We start from the raw sequence: 17,687 nt of genomic DNA, 5'->3' as shown, positions 1-17,687 counted from the left end.
AATCGAATCTCGTGGAGTATGAATGATAGTCGGACACGCTCTATTAGCCCGTAATCCCACATATACATGCACGGCTATCGTTTCCAATCGTGTATCACTGCACCTCTGTCAGCCATGTTCCGGCACAGTGGCTAGCGGCCTTGGATTAGTGAGGAGATGGGCAAGGACGAATAAAGAGTTGCCAACGAAATGATGAGGAGATCACTATACACTGATTTATTCTGTCTCCTGGGATAACCCCGGGCTATGTCAGGGCCTTGCAAAGAGGCGCGCGCTTCGAATAGACCTCTCAAGCCATATGCTAAGGAGCTGATGACTCAAACTCCTATTCCATGGCGAGGACGCGAATGTTGTAATTCGTATTCGATGTCCAAGTAAACCAATTCCAGAACGAATTATCGTGGCACTGAGAAATGCCTTTCGAGCCTGAGTTTAGCTCCGAGTTGAACTTGAACTTTTGCTGTGTGCTGCTTGCATTCCCCCTCGCGGTTCATGGACACTCCACAATCATCTTTGCACATGAATGTCCATGAGTGGTACGAGCTACGGCTTGGGTTTCACCTCTACCACGGCCCTTCTCACTCCATCGGATTCTTCCCTGATCTGTTCCACATAAAGACCTTTTGCTCTCACGGCGTCGTAAAAATCCTCGATAGATCCACCCACCCCAAAATATACTTTCTTTGCAGCCACTAACGATGTCTTTTCGCCTTCTGGCATCGCTTCCAGAAGAGAGACAAGCGTATCCGCAAAGGATCTCAAAGCAGTTGGTGAATAAATGGTCTCAGCTCCAATAATCGTAAGACGGGCAGGCCCAGATCCCATTGTAGTGACAACCAGATGGACAAATTCTGGGCTCCATGCGCCGGAAAAGAAAGACAACGTAACGCCATATGACTTTAAGGATCCCAGGAAATTCTGCAAAACTTCTTTGTCAAGTTCGAGTTCGCCTTCGGCATCCCAGGATCCTTTCCTCGTTGCTTGAGCCCAAGTGAGAATAAGATTTGGCAAAGTGACTAACTGAAGCACAGTTGGGTTATAATCCGCGAGGCCCAGGTCCAGCCCTCCTGTGGATTGCTCAGAGGGAGGCACGCTCTCCAGGAGCCATTGAAAGAGTGCCAATGATGGAAGAGCAGTTCCACATCCAAGCTAAGACATGTCAGCCCTGCTCAACAAGTACATAACCAATCGACTCATGATATGATAAGAATGAACTGAAACCTACTTCCAAAGCTCTCTTTGCGGATCCCAATACCTCCCCTCTTCTCGCATGCAATACCTTAACAACATCCACAGAGCTCTCCCAACTCTTAAACCCCCCTTCGTAGACTCCTGTCCTCACGTCGTTTTTGCCTAGGTTTCCTAGCCCCTCATCATCATCTTCTGCCATAAGCTGCACTCTCACGTCCCAAAGTTCTCTCCTTGGAATAGAGATCTCTTTCCCATCATCCAGTTTCACCACTAATGTGCTATAAGCAATCTTCGATGGGAGCATTTCCAGCATAGATTCTAGATTATGGCTTTGAGGAGGCAGTAATGGCTGCCCCGCGATTGGAAATGCGGAGCTCGAAGGGCGCTTGAGAGTGCCTTCTTCTGCTGCATGATTAGAGAATGGCGACGCTTGAGGTTCGGTATCTTCAACATTGTTATTTTCTATGTCTTCTCCTGAGAAGGAGAAGGTGAATGCTGACATTTCGTGAAGCCTTCGTGGTGGTGGAGGGAAAATGGACTTATGCACGTGGGATGAGCAAAATCATAAAATGCGGCAGAATTTCACCGCCTTGGAACGTAGATAACTCACACAAATACCCCGCTGTATACCTAGGTAGTTATGCAAAAGCCTGGGTTGTCTGGGATCCAGGCCCTTATTATGGTCAAGAACATTCCCAGAGGCGTCGCCGTACTTCAATAATGGCGCACTGTCCTTTTTGAAGAATATGCATTGTGTTTATTTTGTGATGCTTTCAAGAATCTCTCTACAATTCCCTGTCTGGTATTGGATTTACCAGCCTGGCTCTCTGCTCCCGCAGAATCTTTAGGAAATCATCCGCCCAGGACGATTCAGGGGATGCTTCCAAGAAGCTCTCGACATGATACTCCCAGCATCCATCTTCCAACATCCTGCCCTTAGTCTCACAGATACTCTTCTCAGAAACCGGTTTCTTAGGCCAAATCCCCAACGTGGCACCCATATTCTCGTCCAATAAATTATCCATGACAAGCTGGGCAACTTTCATCCTCACAGGGTCCCACTGCTCTCCCTTCTTCAACCAAATCGCCAGCAAGAGTTCCATCCCTCCAGTTTGCAGGAACTCGTCTCGAATCCTGGGCTCTTTTATCAAGCCGCTGATGAGCGAAACTTTTGCCTTCAATGAAGAAGGTTCTTTCTCCCTCCCCAACCTATTCCTCAGAATGCTCACAAAGCCTCCATCTCCCCTCGTTTTACTCCCAGTTAACTCTGCTCCACAATTCGGGTACAGGACTATTCTCCCCATCTTTGCCACTTCCCCCAACGCTGTGGGATTATTCTGAATAGCTGACGCCAAAATTGACGCAGCTTTATGATCTCTCTTATTCTCCTTAGCGGGGAATCTGTCGGATCCAGATCCTAGAGCCAAGCAGAGGAGCTTTTCCAAAACAGGTCCATCTTTGGCGATTTCCACGCCATAGTAGATGTCATGAGCTAATTCAGAGAGGTCGTCGAGTGAAGGGTCGAAGGCCCGTCCTTCCATGCTTACGATGAGCTTGGCTTTGTTGAATGTCCCGATTTCGCCTCCATCGGTGGGTTCAGGCGGCCGGATCTTACCAGCTGCCTCGTAAGGTGGTGGCTTTTGCGGGACTTGATCCCGAAGGGCTGGATATTCTTCACTTTCTGGTTCCGGCTGCTCTACAACTACCATGGCTTGTTCGGTAGGGGCTTCTTCTATTGTTGCGCCGTCCTCACCTTCCATGGGTATGTTGAGCCGAGCCTCCCTCTCTCCGGTATAGACATTCAACCGTACGTGGAGTCCGGATGGTATATCCTGTCCATCTCTTATGATTTGGAAATCCTCGGTTGCTTGAAAGACTCGCGGATAGCAATCTCCTGCATGATTGGTTGGACAGATAAGATCTGTGTCTGCAGCTGGCGAGGCTGAAGGCTCCGCGGGTGCTGAGGCTGCTTCGGCGATGATTGGCAAGCTTAGACATGCGAGGCCTAGCAGGCTTCGCAGTGATATATAAACCATCCTTGGGGTGTCGGCAGAGCCAGGAGTTGGGGCGAGTGATTGATGCAAAATCCAGCTTGAGGGAATGCTGTAGATTTAAAAATCCTGGAAGTGCAAATCTTCTAGATGCCACGTCTCTTTCTTCTTGAAAATTAGGTGGCAACACGAGAAGGCTCCTCTGACAGCGTTTCGCCTCCAATCAAACCAACGTTCCAGACGATTTGCCTAAGTCCAGGATTTTTCAAGCGGTAACGATGGAGATAACACGTTTGATTTTCCGCTTAAGTCTTCGGAGTATCCTCCTTTGCCTCTCGGCCGCCTCAATTTCCAACACCGCCTTGTTGAACGCAGCAATATCAAGCGGTTTCGATTCGCCCCTATCCTGCTTCTTTTTTTCAACCTCCCAGTCCTCCAAAAGCTTCGAGAAATTATCGAAGCTGGTATCACTTTCCCAGCTAGATCGTAGAATAGGACAATCCTGCCACTTCACGAGGTACCAGATAAATCCGTGCCTGCCTTGCCACTCGGCGATTATCTTCTCAGGGAGGTGCTCTTCGCCGTCGTCAGTTTCGATCGATGCGAGAGATTCGGCGTCATCGGAATATTCCTCAATATCGTCGTCTAGGTAATTTGCAGCGTTCTGCAGAGGGTTGGTTGTGGCCATTTTCAAAAAGGACAAGTGGCAGGTTGTTGGAGCTGAGTGTTATGAATGCACGTTTATCGAGGAACATCTACGGGCTAGGCCGGCCTCGATCGTTAAAGTTCCCAAAATTCTACCTAATTGTTGTTTTCCAACATATCTATACCTTTAAAACAAGGACATCTAGATTAGCATATCATTATATGCAGAATCACCTGGAATCTATAGATATTCAAATACGACGTAGTTAGCTAGGTAATGTACATATACGGAGGAGTAGTGTGTCACCGTCTCGAGAGAAATTCTGCCATCCTAATCGCGTACCGCCTTCGCTGACTAATCTTTGTCGCCAAGAAGGACCTCAACCTCAAAGCTCCAATATCAACTGCGCAGGTAATGACAGTCAATTGAACCACAACAATATGAATGCAATCCGGCGACGTCTCGCCACCACTGCCGGCAAGGCAAGCACACGTCGATATGCAAGTACCGAGCATGGCCACCACAGCACAGCATCCAAACCGGAACCGCTCGGAGTCAGTTCTCACCCTGCTACTGTTCCTCACATTTCGATCGCATACTGATAGGGAATATAGACTGGCTTTTACGTCTTAGCTGCCGGAATTCCCCTCTCACTTGGCGTCTACGCAATCTCTCGACCGGGTGCGGATGGCAAACCCGCAGCCCTGACAAAGCTCATCAGCGGCTACTCGGACCTCAAGGATCGATGGGCAACACGGAACTTGTTGCACGCCAATATGATGGAGCAGGCTGCTTTTGAGAAGCACCTGTTCTTTGGCGATAAGGGAAGCGCTCATGTCAATTTGAAGTTCCCAGAGTGAGTCTTGCTACGCCATACATTGGTTGACAGCCTGCTAACGGGTTCTAGAATCTTCAACACGGGAAGTCCATACAACGTCCAGGCTGGTCAGGGAGCGAGAAATATGGAATCTTTAGTAGCACATTATGAGCAGCTGAATGCGGAGGCAGAGGCGAAGAAGGCAAAGGCTTTGGCAGAGAAAGAGGGCTAAAGATCTAAATACCCGTACATACAACCTGTTCCATAGCCCTTCTCGATGTGTGGCCCATTTCTTTGCTTCACTCTGTTGCTCCTTTGTGCGGTCCGCGTGAAGAACAATTGACAAGATATCATCCTTTACTTTAGAATCCTCATGTCTCCCCCGCCCTTGCTGACAATTTATATTTGCCATTATTTACGCCACCACTGCGTCATACTCTCGATTTCCAGTTATACTCAAGTTGTATTGCTACTTCAAATATTCAATATCATCCTTTCTGATGGGCCGTATAGGTCGTTATTGAGTGGCAGGCTGTTTTCAATCATTGGTTGAATATGTGACATGTTTTGTTCAGACTGCAACTTGTAAGCCGCGTGTTTCACAAGCACCAAACATTGTAACGTGATATAGAGATTTCAGTTGGCCTAGGTTATCAGCAGCTTATTTCAACGAACCACGAGGCTGATACAACTCGTCAAACCAACATTGTGCTGTCAATAGGTTTTTCTTGAATGAGGTCAGACTAGATCAATGGGAGACTTTGTTGCATCGTAGTATGATTAATTTATAGTTCAAGAATGAGCGCTGCGAAACGACTCAATACTGTCACAGCGGTCTCGAAGGAAGTACGCCTTCAATGCCCGTGGTCCTTGACGCCATATCGCTAAACAGACAAATTCGCAAACCCTCGCAGGTAACCTCCCAATGCCCCTTTACTCCATCCCCATCTGATGCGTGATGTACCCTAATAACGCGTTGGCTTCGCCTTCTTAGCCATAGCCAGCAGTTTCCGCTTCTTCTCCTCTTTCTCCCGCTTCAGCCTATTCTCCTCCGCTAATGCCTCTGCATCTTCCTGCCTTGCGATCTTGGCTGCCAACTCCTCTTCCTCATCTACTTCGAACGCTGCAGCTTCCATATCAGACGAGACATCAGATTCATAATCCTGCTCCTCTTCCTCTTCCTCGTCTTCACTGGCATATGTATAGCGTCGGGATGCTGAACTCCGTCTATCATCATATCTATCGGGACGTCTCAAAGAAGAAGAAGCATTAGATCTCGAAGGACCTTTGGAGCCCCCCGCATGCGGACGGGCAGTTCCAGCGTACCCCGTAGTTGCCAACGCCGCTTTTTTGACCTTCTTGTCAGGCACGGGCTCTGCAGCAACCTTCCCATTCTCCTTCACGCCATTCTTTCCGTCACGAAGAGAAGCCTGCCCCAGCTTTTGGAATTTGCTGTTTGGAGCAAGCCCCTTCTGGATCTTGGCTGCCCGCTGAGCCTTCAGTTCCATCCTCTCTCGTCTGCTGGGTAGCTTCTCAATCTTCTTGTGCTGAATCTTCCCCACTTGTCCCAGGACCTTTTGTGCTGCCTGACCTCGAGCCATAATCTCTGCGTAGGACCCCTTCTTAGGTTGTTTCGGGGCATCGCTTGACGGAGGTGGGGTAGGCTGCCCATTCTTGAATGTTGTGGCGGAACTAAGACCATTACCAGTCGCAGGCGGCCTAGTCTTCAGATTTGACTCTGATGGCTTTCGTGGATCACTGATCGGTCTCGACGAGCTGGCTGCTTGTGTGGTTGCCTTTGGCGCCTTGTCCACTGGTCTCCGGTGATCATCCTCGGCTTTGCGCTTTGAGGAAGGCTCAAAGGCGGTCGTTGTTGGGCTTGGCTGCCCAGTAATCTGGGCGAGGAGGTCCCCAATCTTTACCAACCTGTTAGAGATACACGGGGCCTTGTTCTGTAGCAAAGAGTGAGGTAACATACCGGCATGATGATTAGACTCTCGTAGAAAGGCAAAGAACAACCAACAAGTGTCAACGCGGATCGCGTGCTATGGCAAGAAGTGAGGTTTCATAACATCTGGAAGGCGACGATATCAATAGGAATAGGTGGTAAGGTGGCACACAGTAACCTTGACTGTGCCTAGAATAGGGTTGCTTGGGCGTGGTATTTATGATGTCCTGGGTGATTCTTGCTCAGGCGCCAAATATATCCCTGCGGTCTTGATGATTACAGCCGCCTTGGTCACTGGAAGTAGCTACACCCGAACAAGGCTAGTGAGGGCTCGCTTAGTCATCTTCCACACAGAAACTGCCCGCGAACTTTTTGAAATGTTCGGATCTCAAGATCACGAATACAACCCACACTTCTCGACTTTCAGCCCTCAGAACTTGACGTTTCAGTCTCCGCCAAATTGCGGTTAAATTGATTGAATCTCCTGTTCCTTAAAACTCAAAACCAAACTGTACGTCTTGTTCTGCAACCTTAACTCTCCCCCGCTTGGAACTCTTTTTGGGACCTTGCCCCTGACAATTCGGCTCTATAGCAATCAAAATGAAGCACCTCGCAGCTTACCTCCTCCTCACCCTCGCTGGCAACTCCTCTCCAGCTGAGAAGGACATCAAGGCCGTCCTTGAGTCCGTCGGTATCGAAGCCGACGATGAGCGTCTCTCATCCCTGATCTCCGAGCTCAAGGGCAAGGACCTCCAGGAGGTATGCCAATTGTTTCCATATGGCACGGCGATTGGGATGCTAATGTTCTAAACAGTTGATCGCTGAGGGCTCAACCAAGTTGGCCTCCGTCCCATCTGGTGGAGCTGGCGGTGCTGCCGCCCCTGCTGCTGGTGCTGCCGCTGGTGGTGCCGCTGCTGCTGCTGAGGAGAAGAAGGAGGAGAAGGAAGAGGCCAAGGAGGAGTCCGACGAGGATATGGGTTTCGGTCTTTTCGACTAGAGAATCAATCAATGTCGCGATTGCTTCGTTGCTCTGGTCAGGGCTTCTGGGAGAAGTTGTGCGGGCTCTGCTTGTTACTGCATGTCGTGGGGGCAAAAGGCTGGAATTTGCGGCCTTCCCATGAAATGATATCAATCATGCACGCTAGATAGCGCAATACAAACAATAAAGACGTACTTCTTCCAAAATCAGCACCCATATTCAGAATATCGATTGCTTCTCTGAAGCAAATACTGATTGGAGAAATGGAGAACGGAAGCTCGAGCAATACTTGTTCCGCGTGACATCTGCAAGCCCACATCGAAATCATTCCTCTCTAAAATCATTCCTCTCTAAAAAACTGCAACGAGATACACCCATTCCGAAACCTAATGGATTGAATAACGGTTGCCAATTATTCTATTATTATTATCCCGGAAGTGCAGAATATCTAGATACCTTACCCCCGATTTCCCCTTCTCGATATTCGATTGGGGCTTGGGGTGTCTTTGCCCTACGCTAAATCCTGGCGCTAATTACTAAGCGAGCAGAACCTCAATCGCAAAATTCCACGAGGCAAGAAGTCGACGAACACGACTCCAGCTATCGCCAACATCGAATCTTTCGTTTTTCGACAAATCTCGAAAAGCGAACGCACGTCAAACTACCGCAACCATGGCTGACGAATACGTGCGTATCTATCTGCCATCCACTTCCTCCCCTCGATATCCTGAGATGGAACCCAAGACTGACAAGCCGCCTTGCTACAGGACCCAGTTGAGGCTGCCGAGATCAAGAAGAAGAGAACGTTCCGCAAGTTCTCCTACCGTGGCATCGACCTCGACCAGTACGCAGCACCTCCCACCCACCACGCAGGATGAAGAATTCAAAGGGGAGCACATAAGCTAACCCTCTATTCTTTTGCCCACAGACTGCTGGACCTGTCCTCCGACCAACTGCGCGATGTCGTCCACGCCCGCGCCCGCCGCCGGTTCAACCGCGGTCTCAAGCGCAAGCCCATGGGCCTGATCAAGAAGCTGCGCAAGGCCAAGCAAGAGGCCAAGCCCAACGAGAAGCCCGACCTCGTCAAGACCCACCTCCGAGATATGATTGTGGTGCCTGAGATGATCGGCAGCGTCATTGGTATCTACTCTGGAAAGGAGTTCAACCAGGTCGAAATTAAGCCCGAGATGGTCGGTCACTACTTGGGAGAGTTCTCCATCTCTTAGTAAGTGCACCCTATTCTCGCGGGTTAGGAGGATTGGCAAATGCTAACAATTGTATAGCCACCCCGTCAAGCACGGAAGACCTGGTATTGGTGCTACGCACTCTTCGCGTTTCATTCCTCTCAAGTAAATGTTCGTCCGGCTCGTTGGATGGTTGGGGTGCAATGGGATATGCAATGGGATATGGCTTCTGCGAATAGCAGCATGCACAAAAAAGCATGTGTAACAGATAGCAATGAGATCTCTGTGCGTCCTGAAATATAAATGACCAAATGATACTCACTGAAGTGATTATATTTTTCCTGTTGAGACTCTCCCCGTTATCACACTCCCTCCTGTTCCTCACGAAAAACCAATTACCTGCTTTTACGTTGGATTAGAGCTTAACCTCGATCCACCAGAGTCCCATATCCATCTGCACAAATTCTTACCCATATTACGCCACACACCACACAAGAAGTCTAGATCCTGAGATATCAACCCTAGTTAATTACCTGGGAAGTATACAATCATCCAACCAAGCATAGGAGCCAAGGCGATCCAGGGAAGAGAATCACGGGGAGAGTTTCTTTGGTCCAGGGGTCTTGAAGAGGGTTCTTTCTTCCTATCTAGAAGCAATGAAGAGACTCTGAAAACTATCCGTATTCCTCAATAGATGCGTTATGATCAGCCACGAGGGCGTCACTAGCAGTATAATCAATAGTTCAAACTGTCTTGTTTTCTCTTAACTAGGTATCTATTACTATGTATTCCTCAAAACGAGCTCCTATAATGATCAGCATAGCGCCCTGATATTTGCCATCACCAGTCGCCGCAAATTTTTAATTCAATCTATAACAAAGCACCGATTTCGAATTCGAGCTCCCCTACCTGTTCAATTCATATCGAAGACTTTTCGATCACCAATGATCCCTCCCCAACAAGTTGATAATCTTTAACAACTCTGTAACAGAATTTAAGATGGGAGATCATCTTGGATTGCTTTTTGACCTCCCAAGCGGTATGCCATCCATGGTCACTTATGTTTGAAGAGAAGTTATCCTGGATGTCGGTACCGTCGGGGGTGACTAGGGAAAGAGCCGGTCCGAAATTCCTAGTGCTGATATCGTGGTAAGAGAGTATTGTGCCAGATTCCCAGCTTCTCGCCAGACAAGGGCTACCAATCCTAGTTCTACTCACTACCTCAAGGAATACGACGTATACCTGGACTCCAGAAAGTGTGCGACGATTAAGGGGGCCGATTCAAGGGGCACTTCTTTTACTCTGAAGACGAGTGCAAAATCTGGCTTCTGCTGAAAAATGACGATAGTTCCTGTTCTCGAGACCAATTGAACAAGTCGGCTCTGATCGGACCGTCCTTGCAGTTAAGCACTCCTGGCTGGGCCTGGAGCCAGTTAATAGAAGAGTGATCTTTTACTGCGAAACTAGATTCAGACTTCGCAAGGAGACGAGACGTGATAGATAGGTTCATGCGAAAACTTCAAGCACCGTAGCAATTCTTGCTAATACTAAAATAATGACGATATCAAAGGAAGCAATTGAAGCATACTTCTGGGTCTCGACTATTGACTTTGCGTAACTTTTCACGCCAACAACCACGGTGTATATGGTTATATGTTTGAGGTACGAATCAAGAATAACATTCTGATATGCCCCAGTGTTGTCCAATGAATGCGACGATACTGTGAGGTATGCACGAGCCATATGCGCTCTTCAGAATCTCTGTGGGTTGTATGCTAAGCATGATACATACCACAAACAAACATCAAGGGAAGATTCTTATTTTGCTAAAAGACGCGGCAGACTATTGTACATTTTGGATTCAGCTACTGGCCGTAGAGGGCTGAAACTTCCATTCAGAGCATCAGTCGATGCTTGAATAGCGAACGAGGGCGGCTTGAGCGAGCCTTTTTGGAAAGGAAACTGATGGGATAAATTATTCGGTGATGGGGTAAAGAACAACCATATGAAGTAAAACACGGGCAGGTAAAGCTGCCTCGAAGTGGGTAGCAGCGCCGTCGATGAGATGGCCTGTTGAAAAGGTCGAATTGTACAGCCAGCCACAAGCACGACTTTATCCTGTCCTTTAACTCCCCATATTTTCCCGGAATCTGAAAACACCATGAATACTCAAACAAATAGTCGACCAGGCAGGGTATGAAACGGTGAGTGACGGAGTCAATAGGCAATCAAGAGTCAGATAGTCGGCCACATATCAAATAACACCTTGTACTTGATCTGCCAATGTCCGCCTGTATTCCTTATGGTGTAACAAGTTAAAACGCGTCGACAATATGATTAGAGTGCCCGCGACTGGATCGAATGGAGACGAAATAGCAGGGCTGGGTGATGGAAGTCTCTCAATAATCCATCTGTGGGTAGGCGTTCTCTTCGGACTTGGACTCAGCCGGCAAGCTGTCTTCAGACTTCGTTGCACTGGCAGAGAGTTGATCTGACATCAATCCCTTCTCCTTGAGGTACTTGATGGATTTCAAAATGGTGAGATCATCCTTGGCGGTGTCGTTGAGAATGAGGCGCTGAGCGAGTGTCATCTTGCCACCATTTGCCTCCTTGTCCCTCAAGGCTTGATTGCGAACCTCCTGGTCATGCACGAAGCGACACTTGCCCTTCTTGCCACATGTACCACCAGTCGAAAAGTACTTGCAGTGACGCTGAAGTTGAGCTTTGGGTGGTTGAGGAACGCGCGTGGGACCCGCATTGCGAGATGACATTGTCTCGGGCTTGGAGCTTTCGGAGTCTGAGTTGGATGAATCTCCGGAATCATCATCGCTCACTTGACCACGGTCGTCATCGCCCTCATCGCCGTTCTCACGCTTGCGCTTTGAACCTGACATAGAATCTTGAATCTTACGCTCGGCCTTTTCAAGTTCGGCTCTGAGCTTCTCAGCCTTTCTCTGTTGTCTCTCCAGCTTCGTCTCGCCGTCTTCCTTCTTGGACGACTTTTCGTGCTGGTTCTTGTTTTTGGCTTCCTGAGCCTGCTCACGCTTCTTGCGGGCCTCCTCCTCAGCAGCTTCTCTACGAGCTTTCGTAGGATATCGGGCCTTTCGCTCCGCCAGCCATGCGTCAATATCAGTTGGCATCCTATGTCGTGTTAGCAAGAAGAACTAATCTTCTACTCATCTATGGACGTACATTGGGGTATCAGGGCCGAGCAAAGTAACAAGACGAGCTTCTTCATCAACATCATCAGCTTCTTCGTCACTATCTTCGTGATCAGCACCATTTGGTGTAAGGCCGAGGGTGTTTGTCCGGCGCTTCTTCTTCTTCTTGCCACCAGCGTCTGCACCTGCAGGCTTGTGATAAGTTTCAGAAGCATTCCTAGGACCGCCACTATGGTGACGATTATCGCGACCGCGAAATTGAAAATCACCACGCCCTCTGCCTCTAAAATTCATATTTCCTCTAGCCCGATGAGGGGAGCCAGAGTTGTAGGGATTGGGGTCAAGTGGCGGACGTTGAGGAAAACTTTGTGGCGGATAACCTTGATACGCAGGCTGGGAGAATGGAGCTGGGGGAGTCTGATGATTTGCATATTGTGGAGGGAAGCCATTGCCCGCTTGAGCCATGTGGTCTCGCTCATTATTGTCAAAACCCATACGAATTGGAGGGCCCATAAGAGGGGCTTCATGGCCGCCACGGCCACCATTGAATCCACCACGTCCACGGCCTCGGCCGCCGAACTGTGGCGGGCCATGCTGAGGTGGTCCTGACCATTGCTGTGGTGGGCCGCCATGAGGTGGCTGTTGAGGTGGCACACTGTGGCCATAGGAAGGTGGATGCTGCGGAAAGGGTTGGGGAGGCTGTTGCGGACCGTATTGCGGTTGCTGATATGCTTGAGGAGCATAGTTTGGATGGTAGTTCTGCGCAGACAACGGGGCTGGTTGAGGAGGGTGCTGCATTGGACCATGTTGAGGCCCATTATGCGGTGCGCCATGCTGCTGATGGTGTTCATTCTGCCATTGCGGACCGGGATAACCGCCCTGTGGCCCTGGAGCTTGAGGGCCTATGTAGGGACCAGGATTCTGGGGGTTGTAGCCAGCTGGAGGTCCCTGGCCTTGAGGTCCTTGCTGTGGTCCCTGCGGGCCATTGTAACCATTTGTGTGTGGGTAAGGAGATGATGAATGGAAGTCACCGCGTCCACCCTGATTGCCGCCTCTCCCTCCTCGAGGAGCGCCACCACCGCGAGGCGGGCCCTGATGAGGTTGCTGCGCATATCCGTACGGCGCGTTCTGGGGGTAGTTCGATGGAGGAGGACCGGCAGGAGGAGGCGGAGGAGGTGGTGGGAACTGGTACTGTTGATTGCCTGCCATCTCGACGTACTCGGAGTATTTGAGCAGCGGCTGGGTGCGACTCGGCCGGGGGTGAAAGGGCTTCGGCCTGTCGCGGAAGACGACGTTGAGGTGCTCGTACTGAGCCGAGAAGTCTGAAGATAGCAAAGAAAAGATGGGTTAATTGATACTAATTCTGAAAGCAACCGCGGGTGCGTGAAGTGATGGGAGAGAGCGCGAACCTGCCATTGCTACACCCTAAGCAATTTTCCGTGCACGTTCGTTCGTTCGTCCCGGAACGTATTAGTCAGCGCAGGCACTAGACTGGTGCAGCAGGCAGATCGCTTTTTCTGTTCTGATATCGAGGTTCTTCGGGCAACCTGCTGCTTGAACGAAGTCGCGATCGCGTTGGCAGAGTTGTTCGTTGATGGTTAGGACAAAACGCTCCTAGAGTGAGCAGAAAATAATCTGGTGCAAGCGCACTCACCCTCACTTCACTTTGCAGTGAATCCGATTTTTGCTCTCCGGTCACGTGATCAGGCGTCTCTTGAAGCGAAGAGTTCCTGTGGAAAGAAAGAAAGAGAGAAGGAAAGAAATCCGGGCCAGATGGCTTCTCGTTGATATTGAGTCCGTGGAGAATTTGTAGTCATTGGAACCTATTCTGAGGCCAAGTGCCATATCTCAGCCACCAGAACTTGGTCAGGAGGTCAGGGCTGAGAAACCTGCATTTGCAACCTGAGCAGCAAGAAGCACATCACGAAAACACTTCTCTCCGCAGCCATGTTCATCCTTGTACGTCTTGCTTATTGCCTTCTCGTGTCATCTCTCAGACCCATCAATTTTCTTTCTAACAGGCTACAGACCAAAATCGCCGATCTGGTCCAAATCCACCCGCAAGACCTCGAAAAGAGCCATGCCCAAGTAATCGAAGACAACATCAATGCCAAATACGCCAACAAGGTGATCCAGAAAATTGGGCTATGCATCTGTCTCTACGATCTCTTGTATGCCTCGGATGGGCAGATTGGGAATGGCACGGGACTTGTCAACATCAATGGTATTCCCCCCTTTCTCTTTCCCAAGGAATCCGAGAGTGAGAGAATGATGGGATAGGCTAATCTTTCTATCTCCCCACATAGTTGAATTCAGACTCATCGTCTTCCGGCCTTTCAAACATGAAGTCTTAACCGGCCGTATCAGCAGCTCCAACGACCTCGGAATCCGCAGTACGTTACACTCCCACTCCCCTTCCCCTTTTTACTTTCCCCCCCCTCAGATCCTAACACCCAGCAGTCCGAACCCATTTTTTCGACGAGATCTTCGTCCCTCGCGAGATGCTTCCCGAAGGATCCTATTTGTGCGTCTCTCCCCTCCCCCCCAAAAAAGCCAACTAACCCCCCTCTCCCCCTTAGTTCCCGCGATGATCAAAACTGGATCTGGCGCACAGAATCCGACGATCTTCTATACTACGATAATCAAGAGACGGTGCGGTTCCGCATCGAGGAAGAGCACTGGTTTGATCAGACGCCGATTGGGCCCGCGGCGCGTGAGGAGTTGGGCACCGGTGCGGCCCCCGCGCTGAAGAGTCCGTATACCCTCGTGGCGAGTATGGAGGATGCAGGCTTAGGTCCTTGTCTCTGGTGGGATGGAGAGGAGGAGGAGGAGGGGCAGGAGATGGTGGAGGAGTAGGGTGGTGTTTATATACATATATAATATGTGTGTGTGTGTGTGTGTTGTTTATAGCAATCAATAGTGGACTTCGGGGGCGGGGAAAAAGGAAAAGTTTGGGGGGAGGGCGATTGGACAAAAAAATAGATATCCACGCTGTTGGCTCGCAAGAGAATCCTGAATTTTGGGAATGTATGAATGAATTGAATGAAAATGAAAAAGTTGGTCTCAACCTTCCTCCTTGGCTTTTGCATGTGTGCATAAGGAATACCCCGATTCAGGCGCAGGGAAGCGCTTGTGGCTAGGAAGATGGGAGTCGCATCCAGTACCTATTTGACCCCTAATTGCAACCAGGCCACATCACATCACACCACATCAGTCGGGAAACGCGCACAGGGGTACTTCAGAATTATCGTAAATTGCATGAGGGGGAATCTCTAATTTGCACACATATCCAACCAGCTTTCTTTCTATTATCGCACCACACACATCGCTAGGTATCGCAGATAGAAAAACACATGGCTTTTTGCACCTCCTCCATCCATCCATTCTGGCGCGAGTATATCAGGAAAAACATGCCGAGGTTAGCCACATGTTGTACAGTACAGGTCCTATACAACGCTCCACCTCCGGCACGAACAACAAACAAAAAGGAAATCCGAAATCTATGCAGTTCGGGACGGCGAGGGCGACAGGCTTAGGAGGCAGCCTTCTCGTTCATGTCATCGCTGTCCGTTGACGGCTGCTGCTGCTTCATGGGCTTGAGGAAGGGCGAGTTGTTACCCGTGGCGTGGAAGTAGCTGTGGACTTCAGCGTTGTACTCGTCCTCCTCGCTAGCGAGTCCGTCCTCGTTGGTCTGCTTCTCTGCCTGCTTGGCCTCCCAGTCGGCGCGCATGTCATTGATCTTGCTTTGGTAATCGAGCTCGGGGTCGTAGTATTTGCCGATGCCACGGAGGCGCTCCCAGAGGGAAAGATGCTGCTTGTGGACGGCCACACCGTGGTATTCACTCTCGCGACCAGAGCGGATGTACTCCCATCGTCGCTCTTGCTCCTTGAGGTCGAGACCGGTGGTGTCAGGGAGGAAGATGGCGGTGATGAGCATGCCGCCAAGACCGAACCATGGGACGACGTAGAACTTCTGTTGCGTAGTGATGTAGTTGTACAGCACGGACGCGAGGAGGGCACCGCACTTTCCGATGGCGGCAGAGAAACCGTGAGCAGTGGCACGAACAGGTGTGGGGAACACTTCAGCGGCGACGAGGAAGGTGACAGCGTTCGGACCGAATTGGTTGAAGAAAGAGGAGAGGAAGTACATGGCTTGGAAGGCGTGGATACCTTCGATGCTGGTGTAGTACTTGTAGTGGAAGGCTGGAACGACGAACAGGATGAAGTCCATCAGGAATCCGAGCTGTTGCATCCACTTGCGACCGTAGTTCTTGTTGTCGATAAGGAAGGCTAGAGGGGCCCGCGTGTTAGTTTTGGGGCATAAGCAGTTCAAGGCAATCACAACACTTACAGGCAAGGTAGTATCCCATGAGGGAGACACCGACGTTGAGCAAGTTCCAGAGCCAGCCAGTCATGACATTGTTAGAAGATGTAGGCGAGATGACCTTGATGAATTGAGATTGGAAGAGCTTGTTGCCGTAGAAGAAGACATCGTTGCAGAACCAACCGCCAGCAGTGGCGAAGATACGAGGACCAAAGTGGTAGAAAGTCAATTTCAAGGATTGGAGATCGTATCCAGTGACGTTGGCCTTCTTCTTGATAGCATTGAGCTGCTTGCTTGCCAGAGGCATCTTGTACCAACGGTAGTAGACGAGCCAGAGCGTCCCGACGGCTGGGATAGCGAAGGAGACACGGTAGACCCACTGGGTGGCCACCTTGGAGTAAGGTGGGTTTCCGCTTCCGTGGTGGAAGATCAGCAGGAGGATGATCAGGATGACTTGGTTGAAGAATTGGCCCCATCCCTGCATCAAGAAAGCGGTGGTGACATTGCGGCCACGGTGAAGACGGTCCTCCTTGGTCGAGACCCTCCCAGATCCGGTGGCATTCTCCATGGCCGCCGTGGCGGTCATGGGGTACTCTCCTCCAACACCAATACCATAGACGAAGAGGGACCAGGCGTAGCAAACAACCCATCCGTTCAGAGACGTACCCCACGACGCGACCAGCATGATCAGACCCAGCAACATGATCATAGCATCCTGAATGAGACCCCAACGACGTCCAATACTGGAAGGAGGTTAGCATCGAGGATCTGGCTTGGTGTGGGGGCGAGATCATACCCATCACCGATGATACCGACCAGGATCTGGCCGACAATGATTCCGACGACCTCGAGATAGGTCACGGCGTTGACCCATTGCTCGTTGCAGACTTTGAAGGATTTCCAGCAGGCGGGCCAGGCAGCTTGGAAGAGGGGAGTCAGGTTACCGATGGAGAAGAGGACGTAACTGCGCGAGAATTAATTATCTGATTGATAGGTTCGCGAGCCTATTGCCGAGGGGCGCGCGGGAATCAAAAAAAAACATACCTTTCGAGACCCAAACCGGCACCGGGCAGAACAGCATTGCGGAGATACCATCCGATGGGGCTCAAGGGATCCTTCTTCATCATGCTTCCGATGGAGCGCAGCTCCTTGAGGGCCTCCTGGTTGTCGGTCTTGGCGACGAAGGCGATGCGCTTGTGGATGGGCAGGTCGGCCCAGTAGACGCCCTCGGGCGTGTAGCTGTCATCGGGATGGAGGAGATAGGCGAAGATGGCCTTCTCATTGTCGGGGTTGTGAGCATAAGGGTAGGAGGCGTGGTCGTCGCCAGTTTCGGGGCCGTGAGGGACGCTGACAATCCCCTGGTTGGTGGGGTCGTGATGTTTGTGGTGATGCAGAAGGTCCGCCATTGTGCCAAATGCTGAATCTTCAAGAACCCGAGAACCTTAG

At 50.3% G+C, this 17,687-nt stretch overlaps 10 protein-coding genes across 10 annotated transcripts; 4 read left to right on the top strand and 6 right to left on the bottom strand.

The window, feature by feature from the left end:
• Window positions 1-543: 543 nt before the first annotated feature.
• Window positions 544-1,693, bottom strand: M430DRAFT_15911 (hypothetical protein; the record flags this gene model as incomplete). Its single annotated transcript, XM_024863348.1, has 2 exons — window positions 544-1,149; window positions 1,226-1,693. The coding sequence occupies 2 exons, from the start codon at window positions 1,691-1,693 to the stop codon at window positions 544-546; spliced, it is 1,074 nt and encodes a 357-aa protein (XP_024723783.1).
• A 283-nt stretch (window positions 1,694-1,976) lies between these two features.
• On the bottom strand, window positions 1,977-3,227 carry M430DRAFT_96237 (hypothetical protein; the record flags this gene model as incomplete). Its single annotated transcript, XM_024869940.1, has 1 exon — window positions 1,977-3,227. One exon carries the CDS (start codon window positions 3,225-3,227, stop codon window positions 1,977-1,979), a length of 1,251 nt encoding a protein of 416 aa, XP_024723782.1.
• A 110-nt stretch (window positions 3,228-3,337) lies between these two features.
• Window positions 3,338-4,000, bottom strand: M430DRAFT_199240 (hypothetical protein). The gene has a single exon (XM_024864187.1). The coding sequence runs from the start codon at window positions 3,868-3,870 to the stop codon at window positions 3,448-3,450; it is 423 nt and encodes a 140-aa protein (XP_024723781.1). The 5' UTR covers window positions 3,871-4,000; the 3' UTR covers window positions 3,338-3,447.
• A 259-nt stretch (window positions 4,001-4,259) lies between these two features.
• M430DRAFT_55983 (hypothetical protein) lies at window positions 4,260-4,877 on the top strand (the record flags this gene model as incomplete). Its single annotated transcript, XM_024868577.1, has 3 exons — window positions 4,260-4,382; window positions 4,443-4,684; window positions 4,736-4,877. Exons 1-3 carry the CDS (start codon window positions 4,269-4,271, stop codon window positions 4,875-4,877), a joined length of 498 nt encoding a protein of 165 aa, XP_024723780.1. The 5' UTR covers window positions 4,260-4,268.
• Window positions 4,878-5,610: 733 nt separating this feature from the next.
• On the bottom strand, window positions 5,611-6,629 carry M430DRAFT_25009 (hypothetical protein; the record flags this gene model as incomplete). The annotated part of the gene is made up of 2 exons (XM_024865178.1): window positions 5,611-6,561; window positions 6,624-6,629. 2 exons carry the CDS (start codon window positions 6,627-6,629, stop codon window positions 5,611-5,613), a joined length of 957 nt encoding a protein of 318 aa, XP_024723779.1.
• A 409-nt stretch (window positions 6,630-7,038) lies between these two features.
• Window positions 7,039-7,590, top strand: M430DRAFT_133392 (hypothetical protein; the record flags this gene model as incomplete). The annotated part of the gene is made up of 2 exons (XM_024862295.1): window positions 7,039-7,352; window positions 7,408-7,590. Exons 1-2 carry the CDS (start codon window positions 7,194-7,196, stop codon window positions 7,588-7,590), a joined length of 342 nt encoding a protein of 113 aa, XP_024723778.1. The 5' UTR covers window positions 7,039-7,193.
• A 611-nt stretch (window positions 7,591-8,201) lies between these two features.
• On the top strand, window positions 8,202-8,925 carry M430DRAFT_55980 (hypothetical protein; the record flags this gene model as incomplete). The annotated part of the gene is made up of 4 exons (XM_024868576.1): window positions 8,202-8,259; window positions 8,340-8,416; window positions 8,501-8,797; window positions 8,856-8,925. The coding sequence occupies exons 1-4, from the start codon at window positions 8,245-8,247 to the stop codon at window positions 8,923-8,925; spliced, it is 459 nt and encodes a 152-aa protein (XP_024723777.1). The 5' UTR covers window positions 8,202-8,244.
• A 2,230-nt stretch (window positions 8,926-11,155) lies between these two features.
• On the bottom strand, window positions 11,156-13,126 carry M430DRAFT_47674 (hypothetical protein; the record flags this gene model as incomplete). The annotated part of the gene is made up of 2 exons (XM_024867946.1): window positions 11,156-11,897; window positions 11,949-13,126. 2 exons carry the CDS (start codon window positions 13,124-13,126, stop codon window positions 11,156-11,158), a joined length of 1,920 nt encoding a protein of 639 aa, XP_024723776.1.
• A 331-nt stretch (window positions 13,127-13,457) lies between these two features.
• Window positions 13,458-14,982, top strand: M430DRAFT_114647 (hypothetical protein). The gene is made up of 5 exons (XM_024861564.1): window positions 13,458-13,876; window positions 13,946-14,141; window positions 14,224-14,310; window positions 14,378-14,441; window positions 14,497-14,982. The coding sequence occupies exons 1-5, from the start codon at window positions 13,865-13,867 to the stop codon at window positions 14,771-14,773; spliced, it is 636 nt and encodes a 211-aa protein (XP_024723775.1). The 5' UTR covers window positions 13,458-13,864; the 3' UTR covers window positions 14,774-14,982.
• Window positions 14,983-15,449: 467 nt separating this feature from the next.
• M430DRAFT_96152 (hypothetical protein) lies at window positions 15,450-17,647 on the bottom strand (the record flags this gene model as incomplete). Its single annotated transcript, XM_024869928.1, has 4 exons — window positions 15,450-16,207; window positions 16,269-16,984; window positions 17,038-17,205; window positions 17,286-17,647. The coding sequence occupies 4 exons, from the start codon at window positions 17,645-17,647 to the stop codon at window positions 15,450-15,452; spliced, it is 2,004 nt and encodes a 667-aa protein (XP_024723774.1).
• Window positions 17,648-17,687: the final 40 nt, after the last annotated feature.

The sequence above is a fragment of the Amorphotheca resinae genome (genome assembly GCF_003019875.1).
Source record: "Amorphotheca resinae ATCC 22711 unplaced genomic scaffold M430scaffold_2, whole genome shotgun sequence".
NCBI lineage: Eukaryota > Fungi > Ascomycota > Leotiomycetes > Helotiales > Amorphothecaceae > Amorphotheca > Amorphotheca resinae.
Note: the sequence above shows the minus strand (reverse complement) of the source record. Positions and strands in the feature narration are given on the sequence as shown.